This window comes from Triticum urartu, chromosome 6A (assembly GCF_056163025.1).
Source record: "Triticum urartu cultivar PI428250 chromosome 6A, HENAU_Tu73, whole genome shotgun sequence".
Classification (NCBI taxonomy): Eukaryota; Viridiplantae; Streptophyta; class Magnoliopsida; order Poales; family Poaceae; genus Triticum; species Triticum urartu.
In genome coordinates, this window is record NC_141878.1 from 469,039,993 (window position 1) to 469,052,255 (window position 12,263).

General features: G+C 44.5%; 1 protein-coding gene across 1 annotated transcript; it reads left to right on the top strand.

Annotated features, from left to right (window-relative positions):
* The first annotated feature begins 1,820 nt into the window (after positions 1-1,820).
* On the top strand, positions 1,821-7,728 carry ATSTE24 (Peptidase family M48 family protein). The gene is made up of 14 exons (XM_048679383.2): positions 1,821-2,079; positions 2,730-2,877; positions 3,024-3,108; positions 3,188-3,283; positions 3,942-4,007; positions 4,243-4,341; positions 4,501-4,614; positions 4,762-4,872; positions 4,967-5,029; positions 5,141-5,233; positions 6,482-6,595; positions 6,816-6,887; positions 6,973-7,038; positions 7,369-7,728. Exons 1-14 carry the CDS (start codon positions 2,049-2,051, stop codon positions 7,486-7,488), a joined length of 1,278 nt encoding a protein of 425 aa, XP_048535340.1. The 5' UTR covers positions 1,821-2,048; the 3' UTR covers positions 7,489-7,728.
* The last annotated feature ends 4,535 nt before the right edge of the window (positions 7,729-12,263 follow it).

A 12,263-nucleotide genomic window follows, 5' to 3' on the forward strand; every position in this document is an offset into this window, starting at 1 on the left:
GCGGAAGCGTCCAAAGAACGGGGATGATGTAGTCGAACACGACGTGATTCAAATCACCGATGATCAAGCACCGAACGGACGGTGCCTCCGCGTTCAACACACGTACGGAACGGATGACGTCTCCTCCTTTCTTGATCCAGCAAGGGGGGAAGAGAGGTTGATGAAGATCCAGCAGCACGACGGCGTGGTGGTGGATGCAGGGCGTCACAGTAGCAGGGCTTCGCCTATACTACGAGAGAGAGACGTAACGGGGAGAGAGGGAAGCACCAAAGGCTGAGGTATGAAATCCTCCCTCTCCTCAACTATATATAGGAGGTCCAAGGGGGGTGGTGCGCAGCCTAGGAGATCCAATCTCCTAGGTGCGGCGGCCAGGGGAGGGTTTCCCTCCCCCCCCCAAGGCACCTCGGGGTGCCTTCCACCACTTGGACTCCTCCGTGGTGGAAACCCTAGGCGCATGGGCCTAGTAGGGCTGGTGCCCTTGGCCCATGAAGGCCAAGGCGCACCCCCTACAGCCCATGTGGCCTCCCGGGACAGGTGGCCCCACCCGGTGGGCCCCCGGGACCCCTCCGGTGGTCCCGGTACAATACCGATAACCCCGAAACTTGTCCCGATGGCCGAAACAGCACTTCCTATATATAATTCTTTACCTCCGGACCATTCCGGAACTCCTCGTGACGTCCGGGATCTCATCCGGGACTCCGAACAACATTCGGGTTACTGCATATTCATATCTTCATAACCCTAGCGTCACCGAACCTTAAGTGTGTAGACCCTACGGGTTCGGGAGACAAGCAGACATGACCGAGACGACTCTCCGGTCAATAACCAACAGCGGGATCTGGATACCCATGATGGCTCCCACATGCTCCACGATGATCTCATCGGATGAACCACGATGTCGAGGATTAATCAACCCCGTATACAATTCCCTTTGTCAATCGGTATGTTACTTGCCCGAGACTCGATCGTTGGTATCCCAATACCTTGTTCAATCTCGTTACCGGCAAGTCACTTTACTCGTACCGTAATGCATGATCCCGTGATCAACCACTTGGTCACCTTGAGCTCATAATGATGATGCATTACCGAGTGGGCCCAGTGATACCTCTCCGTTATCCAGAGTGACAAATCCCAGTCTCGATCCGTGTCAACCCAACAGACACTTTCGGAGATACCTGTAATGCACCTTTATAGTCACCCAGTTACGTTGTGACGTTTGATACACCCAAAGCACTCCTACGGTATCCGGGAGTTACACGATCTCAGTCAAAGGAAAAGATACTTGACATTGGAAAAGCTCTAGCAAACGAACTACACGATCTTTGTACTATGCTTAGGATTGGGTCTTGTCCATCACATCATTCTCCTAATGATGTGATCCCGTTATCAATGACATCCAATATCCATAGCCAGGAAATCATGACTATCTGTTGATCAACGAGCTAGTCAACTAGAGGCTTACTAGGGACATATTATGGTCTATGTATTCACACGTGTATTACGATTTCCGGATAATACAGTTATAGCATGAATAAAGACAATTATCATGAACAAAGAAATATAATAATAATGCTTTTATTATTGCCTCTAGGGCATATTTCCAACATAAGTCCCTAACAAAACGTTGATGTGGCAAGTATGCTTAGGTGAATAGGCTGCATGTTAATAGAAATAGTTTAATGAGGATAAACTATTTAGATATTATAGATTATAGATTCGACCCATATTTTTTTCAGGAAAAAACAGTAAAGTTCAAGAAAATTCGGCTAGGCGACAGCCACATCCAAAGCCCTTTGCTTCCCAGGCCGGTTTCCCCCGGTCCCGGCGTGGCCGCAGCCGCGGTTCCTTCCTCCCCCAACTCCGAGCAACTGGCCCGAGCAAAGTATCCGTCCCTTTTCCACATCACGCCGCCCCCCACCCACCCACCCACCTCCTCCTCTTCCCACTGTTCCACCGTCTTTGCGCTCGGCCCCCTTCCCGCCGGCCCGTCCCTCGCTCGGCACACAAGCCGCCTCCGCGCCTCGGTTTCCGAAACACCCCCGGCTCCAATGGCGCTGCCCTATCTGGAGGCCGTCCTGTGTAAGATTCCGCCTCTCCGCTGCTCATTCCCGGTAGTCGCTTGTCTGCTCGCTCGATCCCTGGGGGCGTGTCGGCTTTCGATGGGCACGGGATCCGCGTGTAAACCCTAGCCAGGGGTTAGTGGGGTTCGGGGGCTTTTCGCTGCTGGATTTGCCCGTGCCGCGGAGCCGTTTGTGTGTCTGGGTAGTTTGATTTCTCTGGTGTAGCCGAGTGATCTTGATGGCTTTGGCGTGAGTCATGGGGGTGCGAGGGGTTATCCAGGTGCAGTGATCTGAGGTTTTGGATAGATTGAGTTACCTGTTAGTGTAGAGTATTCAGCATGGCAGGAACATCGGCAAAATTACATTTGACTGAAGATGGTCACCATCACCTTGATCACTGGACTTGTTTGTGCTGTCAAGCTCTGCTATGCAACACAAAATGTGGTACTGTGCAGATTTGATGATCACTTACTAGAACGAAACGAGCCAATATTTCTGAATTAAGTTACAAGCAGTAGTGCTTAACATAAGTTTGTCAAAATTGTGTGAACAGATCGTATGTGCAAAATCAAGATTTTGTATTTTTATTTACCTTGTTATCGTCATCATGATTGTTGTAGCTATTGTCTATCCCTGACATGCTCGTCTCATTGTATGTCCCTTCTGCAGGCTTTATGACTCTCAATTACATATTTGAGACATATCTTAACATCAGGCAGCATAGAGCCCTTAAGTTACCAACATTGCCAAAATCCCTGGCAAAAGTAATTAGTCATGAAAAATTTGAGCAGGCGAGAGCTTATAGCCTGGACAAAAGGTGCTTGTAATACTCCACTCAATCCTTGCAACCATACCTCATTTAGAAACCATTCCTGACACCTAATTTCATTAGCTGTGTTCCCACTTAATATTCTCTGTATCTTTTTAGATCGTCTGTACTGACAGGTATACTTCCTCTTGCAGCAATTTCAATTTTGTACGTGAGGCCATAACTATAGTATGTGATATCGTAATACTGTACTATAAAGTTCTTCCTTGGTTTTGGAAGGTAATACAAATCTTCAACTTGCTTTCCTTTACCCTTTTTGTGCAGGAGCTTGGTTCTAACTATCCTCTTCCTTTTATAGAAATCTGGAGTGTTAGTAACCAATGTTGGCCTGAATGCAGAAAATGAGATAATACACACCCTTGCATTCTTAGCAGGTGTCATGGTTTGGTCACAGGTATTATCAATTTATTTGCCTCTTTCAGAAGGCCACATGTGTTTATTAATTTTTCTCTGCTTTCGTATTCAGTTGTTTTAAATTATCTTCAAGAGTCTTTTGTACTTAATTTGGATTAGGTATATGTGGCGCATTAGCTTTAGCTCTGAAGGACCAAATGCTTGATTATCTATGGTGCTAGCTATTGCAGGAAGGAATCTAAGAATCAGGATTTAATTTCATAGTTTTTCGACACCTATAAACTCCTTGATGTGTCTTTCTTTCTGCTGATTTTGGTCCTGACAGAGATACTTCTAAAATTAAGCGGAACACTGATGCGGCACAGTTTTCACTTCTAAAATAGCTATGTTTAATGGAACGCAATTGGAATGATTGGTGCTTTTATCAGAGTTCACCTAGCCCATATCCATTTCAACAATTTCACTAGTTGTTTTTTTAACCTATAACATAAGGTGCATTTATTTTGTTCAAACGTGCATCAATTAAGATTCTGATTTCTTTAGATTGATCAATCAGCAGTTCTTTTTGAATGCTTCCATAGCACCTAAGCAGTAACCTCAATGTTGACCTGTGTTCATTGTGTATCATTATTTTCTCTTACGGCAATCCAATTTCTTATGTAAATGTGACTGCCTAATACATACTTGATGCAATACAGATCACAGACTTGCCATTCTCTCTATACTCGACTTTTGTTATTGAGGCTCGACACGGTTTTAACAAGGTACGTCTATATTTTTCAGTTTCTGCACTTCTTTTTGTGAACATAAAGCAAGTATACGTATGGATGTATTTGAATGTTGTCAACTTGTGGTGCTTTGGAGCACTTAATTCGAACATAAAGGAAATACATGTATGTGTTTGAATTGTATCAACTTGTGGTGCTTTGGAGCACTTAATAATTTGATATCTTCATTTCCTAACGTATTTATGTTGTTTTTTCTCTTGCCCTTTCTCAGCAAACATTCTGGCTCTTCATTTGGGACATGATCAAGGGAATTTTGCTGTCCGTTGTACTCGCACCACCAATTGTGGCTGCTATCATCGTCATAGTACAGGTACACCATATTTTTATGCTGTGCCACCCTCTATTCTGAACTATCATGCTAACATGCATCTTTATTAACTGTGCCTTTAAGCCTTTTTGCAATCAGATGAACACATATGTCACCTAACTGAATTACTTTATTAATCTTCTTTTTCCTGTACTGCTTCAGAATGGAGGGCCTTACCTAGCAATATATCTCTGGGGTTTTATGTTTGCACTAGCTCTCCTGATGATGACAATTTACCCCATCATGATAGCTCCTCTGTTCAACAAATTCACTCCTGTGAGTATCTTTTCTTGTTGCACTGTATCAGTCATTTTCCTCATTCAATATGGTTTCGTGTGAGAATGGTATGTACATCCATGCTGTATCTGTATCTGCATAATAACTTCATGGTAAGACTGAACTTGAAGTTGCTGATTTCAACAGCTTCCCGAAGGCTCACTCAGGGAGAAAATAGAGAAGTTGGCAGATTCCCTCAAGTTTCCTCTGAAAAAGCTTTTTGTGGTGGATGGGTCTACTCGATCAAGCCACAGTAATGTATATGTTAATCAATCTGCTTTCAGAGTTTGTTTCATTGCTAACTACTTATTGATGGTCTTCTGATATGATTTCAACTGTCAATCTCTTTCAGGCTTACATGTATGGGTTTTTCAAGAATAAGCGCATTGTTCTCTATGACACATTGATACAACAGGTTCAAACAAACCACCATTTTTTGTACTATGTTCATTATTTTTTTCCATTGCGATTTGGGAACTCATGCGCAGGTTCGACTACTTGACTGTTATCCTTGTGTTTGTTTCAGTGTAGTAATGATAATGAGATAGTTTCTGTTCTTGCGCACGAGCTTGGGCACTGGAAACTTAATCACACTGCATATTCCTTTGTAGCTGTGCAGGTATTTTCTCATTCTTCCAGATAACTAATTATGTCCTCTGCGTACCAGTCAGCCAATTAGTTTTGTTGCATTAGTATTTGCATACTAGATAGGTAAGGTACCGTTTGGTTGCATGGATGGAATTGTGTTTGGTAATAAAAACGAAGTTGGAGCCATTGGATCTTAGTGTCTTCAATTTTTCTACCATACATCCAGCTTCTATTGTAGTCTTTCCCCGTTCAAGTGTTATGTTGTCCATGTACAAAATAATAAACAACACATATTGCTGCTCCAATACAACTGTGCAAATGTAATAAAGAACATTACCAAAATTTACAGACCTGGAATGCCGAGCTGATCAGAAACGACAGAGAGGAGTTCTGAGACAGAGAGAAGTGTCACAGTGAGGAAAGAAAAGTAGGCCTGACGGGCTGTGCACTAGGCTCATGTGCGCTTGCGTGACAGTGCGGGCAATAGATGGCTCGGCTCTTCCGAGTTCTTTTACTGCTTGGATTTGTCCTGGTTGTTGGAGCTATATTCCCTTTAATGGGGTATATACCTACCCAGTCCAACCAAACAAATAAAATCATGGTTTCTAAAAGCTGGATGGTCATCTCTCATACAACTTCATCCAAGCAACCAAATGCTACGTGAAGATATGGTAGTCTTCAAGTGAACATGCCTTAGCCCGGAAATCCTGTGTTGTTTTTCCTGCATCAGTTGGCCTATGGTATACTGATTATAAGGGAAGAAACAAAATTAAGCTTGGTCGGGGGCACTGATAAGAACGTGTTTGTATGAATTGAAGACACAGCTAGTTTTGAGAACTGATATAAAATCAAGCAGTATTGTTTCTAGTAAAGTATCCTGTTTATTAGTAAGAAGTGCAAGATATTTCTTCTGATGAAGCCCCTAGTAGGTGGTGCTAATCTATATAGTAGATGTAATGTGACGAGTCATAAGTAGCTACTCACGGGAACGGTTAATTAGATGAATGAATATTTAACAAAATTATTTATAGCATAAGTTAACATAAAATCAATTTTAAGCATGCAAGGGGTTATACTGTTACAGGCACCTTCATGTGTGTTGTTCTAGTGTTACTGATAGAATTTGTGCAACAATGCATCATAAAATCAGTTTGTGTCCCCATTGCATTGGTTGCTGGGAAACTATTATTTGATTTGATTAAAGAAAAGAAAAATCAAGCATCTCAAGCATTTTTTAGATGTTTAAAATTCCTTTGTTCACCTCATTTTCTACTTGCAGCTGCTTACATTTATGCAATTCGGAGGATACACTCTTGTAAGGAATTCCAAAGATCTCTTTGAAAGTTTTGGTTTCGAGGATCAGCCTGTAATCATTGGACTGATCATTTTTATGGTATGTCATGCTCGTATTTGTAAGAAGTATTATCGTGCTATTATCTTTCTGTGGAGATGTTTTAAGTACAATTTCCTCCCTAGCAGTAGTATCTTCGTGAAATGAAAATGAAATCGAATGTCAGCTGTTTACATCTTTCATTTAAACTTGCAGTGAGATGCACTTTCTACAGATTTTCAGCATTGTTACTCCATTGACACATACATTCTTTTCATGACAGCACACCATTATACCCATCCAACACCTTCTGAGTTTTTGCCTCAACCTTGTCAGCAGAGCATTTGAATTTCAGGTTCTCTCTTCTATTCATCTCAAGTTTTCCGTCGTGACAGCTTTCAAACATTTGGTCGCATACCTAATCCTATCTCAATGTCCAGGCTGATGCTTTTGCCAAGAACCTTGGGTATGCTCCTGAGCTCAGGGGAGCCCTTGTTAAACTACAGGTAACCATTTAAAGGCCTTTTGATTTTTGCTGCTTTTCTTATAGTTGACCATGGAGTCGGTGTTATTTTTCTACTGGACATTGACACCTTGCTTCAAGATCTGACCATAATCGATCACTAGATCAAGCAACTTACTTTCTCTCAAAATTCAATGCTGGTTTGAGAAACTACTAACATCCTCTTGTTTACTCTTGCTTTATTCTCTTATGCCTCTTTTTTTTGGAAGCTCTTACAGCTCTCCTTTACTAAACTTATAGTACGTACCATTAATGTAGTATAGCGGTGCGGAGATTTGAGTTAATTAACTTGATATATGCTTGAAAATTTCAGGAAGAGAACTTATCGGCAATGAACACAGATCCGTGGTACTCAGCATACCACTACTCCCATCCACCCCTTGTTGAAAGACTGTCTGCTCTTGAAGACCTGGACAGCAAGAAAGAGAACTGATGGGAGATTATCTCATACTTGATGCGCATATGCCAACTATCATGGCATTGCTTCAATCTCAATGTAGTATGGATGTTTAGAGGGATTTATATGCAGACAGGGATCCGTATGAAAACGTGCTCCTCTAGGTTAAGATATGTATCATTCATCCATTGGCTTACTGTCTTATTGACATATACACACAGGATTGTTGGTCCTTTAACATTGACAAATAGAAGCTGATCAGCTACGAGATGTTCACATGCGCTGGTGCATCTTCTGTCCTCCAAGTTGACGTGTTACCTTGACCTTCTATAACTATGCTTACAACAATGCCGTATTAGAATTGTCTCTTGTGCAACAGAGTTTTATCGTGTTCAGATCAAACTTAAAACTCTTTCGAGGCGTGTCTTGCTTTTGGTCTTTTTCCCCTAGGTGACTAGGGTTTCGTTTTCCTCTGGCGGTGGTGCGACCCCAGAGTTTCTCTCTACCAGCGATCGATCCCTCCTAATTGCCTGCTGCTCCTCGTCGTCTAGGGTTGGGGGAAGCTTTGCTTCTTCGCGGCCTTGTTCTGCACGAAGTCTCAGGAGTCTTGGCGGTATTCAAGATGGAAGCGGGCAGCAGTAACCCTAGTAAAAAGACTTCACATAGCGAGGAGGTTGAGGAGTTGCTCGGCAGATTGGCTCTCCATGAAGATGAGGGCGACGATTTCGTATGGGAGGAGGAGGAGGAGAATCTGCCAGATATTCAAGCTAAGTGGTTAGCAATTGCGAGGGTACACACAGACAAGGGATTCAGTCCGTGGCTTTGTACGCGGACATGAGGTCTGCTTGGAATCCCGCGAAGGATGTGCGATGGCGTATGATTGATACCAATTTGTTCAGAGTGCAGTTTGCATGTCTTGGCGATTGGAACATGGCGATGGCTCAGGGACCTTGGTTATTCAGGAATCAAGCAGTAGTTCTACTGGAGTATGACGGCTATACAAATCCTAGAATGATAGTCCTGGATAAAGTAGCTGTGTGGGCTAGAATTTTTGGTCTACCGGACAATTACTTGAATGAGCCGGTGATCAAAGGTATGTGCAGGAAATTGGGGAAGATCCTTGAGGTGCAAATTCAGTTGCCGGCTGGATATGTTGGTGCTTTTGTCCGTGTTAGAGCTAATCTTGATGTCGGCAAAAAGCTTGAGCGCTTTGTCTCCATCACACGGGGAGGAAAGAAGGACTGGTATATGGTTAAATATGAGAAACTTCCAATTTTCTGTAACAATTGTGGTTTGTTGAGCCACTGGTATGAGGAGTGTGGCACCGCTGAGCATGATGTGTCTAAGTTTGAATGGGGTGATTTCATACTGGCAGATGAATGGCGAGGAAGAGGAGGTGGCCGTGGATCAGGTAGAGGGGGTGGAAGAGGCAGAGGTGGAGCAGTGTTCGGTCGGGGTGTTGGCAGAGGTGCGCCGCCCAATGATGCAACTAATTCGGACGGGATCCCTGTGAATAACTGAAGGTATAACAGTGTGTTAAACACAAGATCTACGGGTACGACAACGATGGAGATTGAGGATCCAGATGCAACAAATACTATTCTATCAAGCCAAGACGTGAGAAGTAATTTGCTAAATATGCATGTGAAGAGAGGACCGGATGATATAGTAAGTGCCCCTGGTGACTTGGGTACGAGTTTGGCTATTGTTCCAGTACACCAAGGAGGCTCCAAGGATGCCCTGGACAGTGACGAGATTGTTGAGGATCCAGAGACTGTAATATCGGATCCGGCTGCTGTTAATTCACCCAAAAAAATGTGAGAAAGAAGTTAAAGGGAGAGGATGGCTCTGTTATTAGCAATGATAATGATGTTTTGGCGGGCTCCCTAGAGGGGCGCCGCCCGGGCCAATGAATGCCCTGATTTGGAACTGCCAGGGAGGGGGGAATTCCCGAACAGTTCGAGATTTGGCGACGATGGTGCAGTCGCATTCCCCCAAATTTGTATTTTTGTGTGAAACTCGACAGGAAGCTAGTAAGATGAGGAGATATAGGGGTCGTCTTGGCCTTAAGGGTTTTGAAGGTGTGGATAGCTCAGGCATGAGTGGTGGTTTGGCGTTATACTGGCATGAATCATATCAAGTTACTTTGCTGGGGAAGGATGATCGATACATTGATGTTTCTGTCATAACTGAGCCGAACGGTGAGCCATGGAGATTGACCGGGGTGTATGGAGAGCCTAGGGTGGAGAATAGACATCTTATGTGGTCTACCTTACAAGACTTGAGTGCACAATCTAATTTACCCTGGCTAGTAATCGGAGATTTTAACGAGGCGTTGTGGAGTTTTGAACATATGTCCCTTACACCCTGCCCTGAACCACAAATGGCAGCTTTCCGGAATACTTTGATGCTTTGTGATTTAGTGGACCTGGGTTTTTCAGCTGTGTCCTATACCCACGACAATATGAGGTATGGTGCAGCAAATGTGCGAGTCCGTTTAGATCGAGCGGTGGCTACAAATTCTTGGCGGAACTTGTTCGCTTTTACAGTGTGCGGCACCTTGCGTCTCCATGTTCTGATCATGTGCAGTTATTGCTCAAGGGTGCCCCGGACCAGGAACAATGTAAAGTGCATCCACGCAGGTATGAGATATTTTGGGAAAGAGACGCCGGGCTACTAGAATTAGTCCGCAAGGCTTGGGAGGCCTATGGTGCTATGGATGATCTAGGCCATGTCAATAAAGCTTTGAGAGAGACTATGGTGTCCTTTCGGAAGTAGAGCAGTAAAAAGTTCAGATGACGATAATGTTAAACTTTGTAGCGATTTTTCGGATGAGGAAATTTCGGATGCTCTTCTCAAATTGGGCCTTTAAAAGCCCCTGGGCCAGATGGTTTTCCATCAAGATTCTTTAAGAGGAATTGGGATGTGGTCAAGACTAATATAACTAAAGCAGTGAAGGAGTTTCTCAGAACGGGTATTATGCCGGATGGTGTTAATGAGACATCTATCATTCTTATTCCAAAAATTATGAATCCAGTCAAGGTCTCCGATTTCCGGCCTATTAGCCTATGTAATGTTATTTACAATGTTGTTTCCAAATGTTTGGTTAATAGATTGCGTCCTCTCCTGGACGATATAATTCTCCTGAGCAGAGTGCCTTCATATCTGGTAGGATGATAACTGACAATGCCCTGCTTGCATTTGAGTGCATCCACCATATTAAACAGGAGAAGGATCCTACTAAGGGATTTTGTGCTTACAGAGTAGATCTATCAAAGGCATATGATCGGGTTGATTGGAATTTCTTGAGGCAAGTGATCCAAAAGATGGGGTTTTCACATCGATGGATTGACTGGATTATGACTTGTGTCACATCGGTGAGGTATACTGTAAAATTAAATGGAATCTCCTTGGATTCATTTGCACCGTCGCGTGGGCTTCGGCAAGGTGATCCACTCTCCCCGTTCTTATTTCTATTCGTCGCTGATGGTCTATCTACTATTCTCAGAAATAGGGTGAACTCTGGAATTATTTTGCCAGTGAAAATTTTTCGTAGGGCTCCGGGAATCTCTTAAAGCAAATCGTGTACAAGCGGAAAGAATTAGGTCTTGTCTTGACCTTTATGCTAGAGCTACATGCCAGTTTTTAAATTATAATAAGTGTTCAATCATGTTTGGTGAAGCATGCCCTACCAATCTTCAGGAGGAGGTGAGAGATACTCTGAATATTCAGAATGCTAGTTTCGAGGAGAAATACTTGGGTCTTCCAACACCCAATGGTCGTATGTGTTGGGGAACGTAGCAGAAATTCAAAAATTTCCTACGTGTCACCAAGATCTATCTATGAAGAGACCAGCAACGAGGGGAGGGAGAGTGCATCTACGTACCCTTGTAGATCGCTAAGCGGAAACGTTCAAGTGAACGGGGTTGATGGAGTCGTACTCGTCGTGATTCAAATCACCGATGATCCTAGTGCCGAACGGACAGCACCTCCGCGTTCAACACACGTACAGCCCGGTGACGTCTCCCATGCCTTGATCCAGCAAGGAGAGAGGGAGAGGTTGAGGAAGACTCCATCCAGCAGCAGCACAACGGCGTGGTGGTGATGGAGGAGCGTGGCAATCCTGCAGGGCTTCGCCAAGCACCGCAGAAGAGGAGAAGAACTTAGGAGAGAGGGAGGGGCTGCACCAAAAGCAAAAGGTGTGTTTGAGAGGCCCTCCTACCCCGATATATATAGGGATCCCAAGGGGGGGGGTGCGCCAGCCCCTAGGAGATCCAATCTCCAAGGGGGCGGCGGCCAGGGGAGGTTTCCCTCCCCCCCAAGGCACCTAGGAGGTGCCTTCCCTCCTTGGGACTCTTCCTTAGGGTTCCCCTTTCACCCTAGGCGCATGGGCCCTAGGGGAAGTGGCGCCCCAGCCCACTTTGGGCTGGATCCCTTCTCACTTCAGCCCATGGGACCCTCCGGGATAGGTGGCCCCACCCGGTGGGCCCCCGGGACCCTTCCGGTGGTCCCGGTACAATACCGATGACCCCGAAACTTGTCCCGATGGCCGAAATAGGACTTCCTACATATAAATCTTTACCTCCGGACCATTCCGGAACTCCTCATGACGTCTGGGATCTCATCCAGGACTCCGAACAACATTCGGTAACCACATACAAGCTTCCTTTATAACCCTAGCGTCATCGAACCTTAAGTGTGTAGACCCTACGGGTTCGGAAGACATGTAGACATGACCGAGACGTTCTCCGGTCAATAACCAACAGTGGGATCTGGATACCCATGTTGGCTCCCACATGTTCCACGATGAT

Bases quoted from the DNA above. Each gene is read 5' to 3' on its own strand.
- ATSTE24 (XM_048679383.2), top strand. From the start codon at position 2,049: ATGGCGCTGCCCTATCTGGAGGCCGTCCTGT. The intron at 4,008-4,242 runs GTACGTCTATAT...GCCCTTTCTCAG, and splicing joins CTCGACACGGTTTTAACAAG to CAAACATTCTGGCTCTTCAT. The intron at 4,342-4,500 runs GTACACCATATT...GTACTGCTTCAG, and splicing joins CTATCATCGTCATAGTACAG to AATGGAGGGCCTTACCTAGC.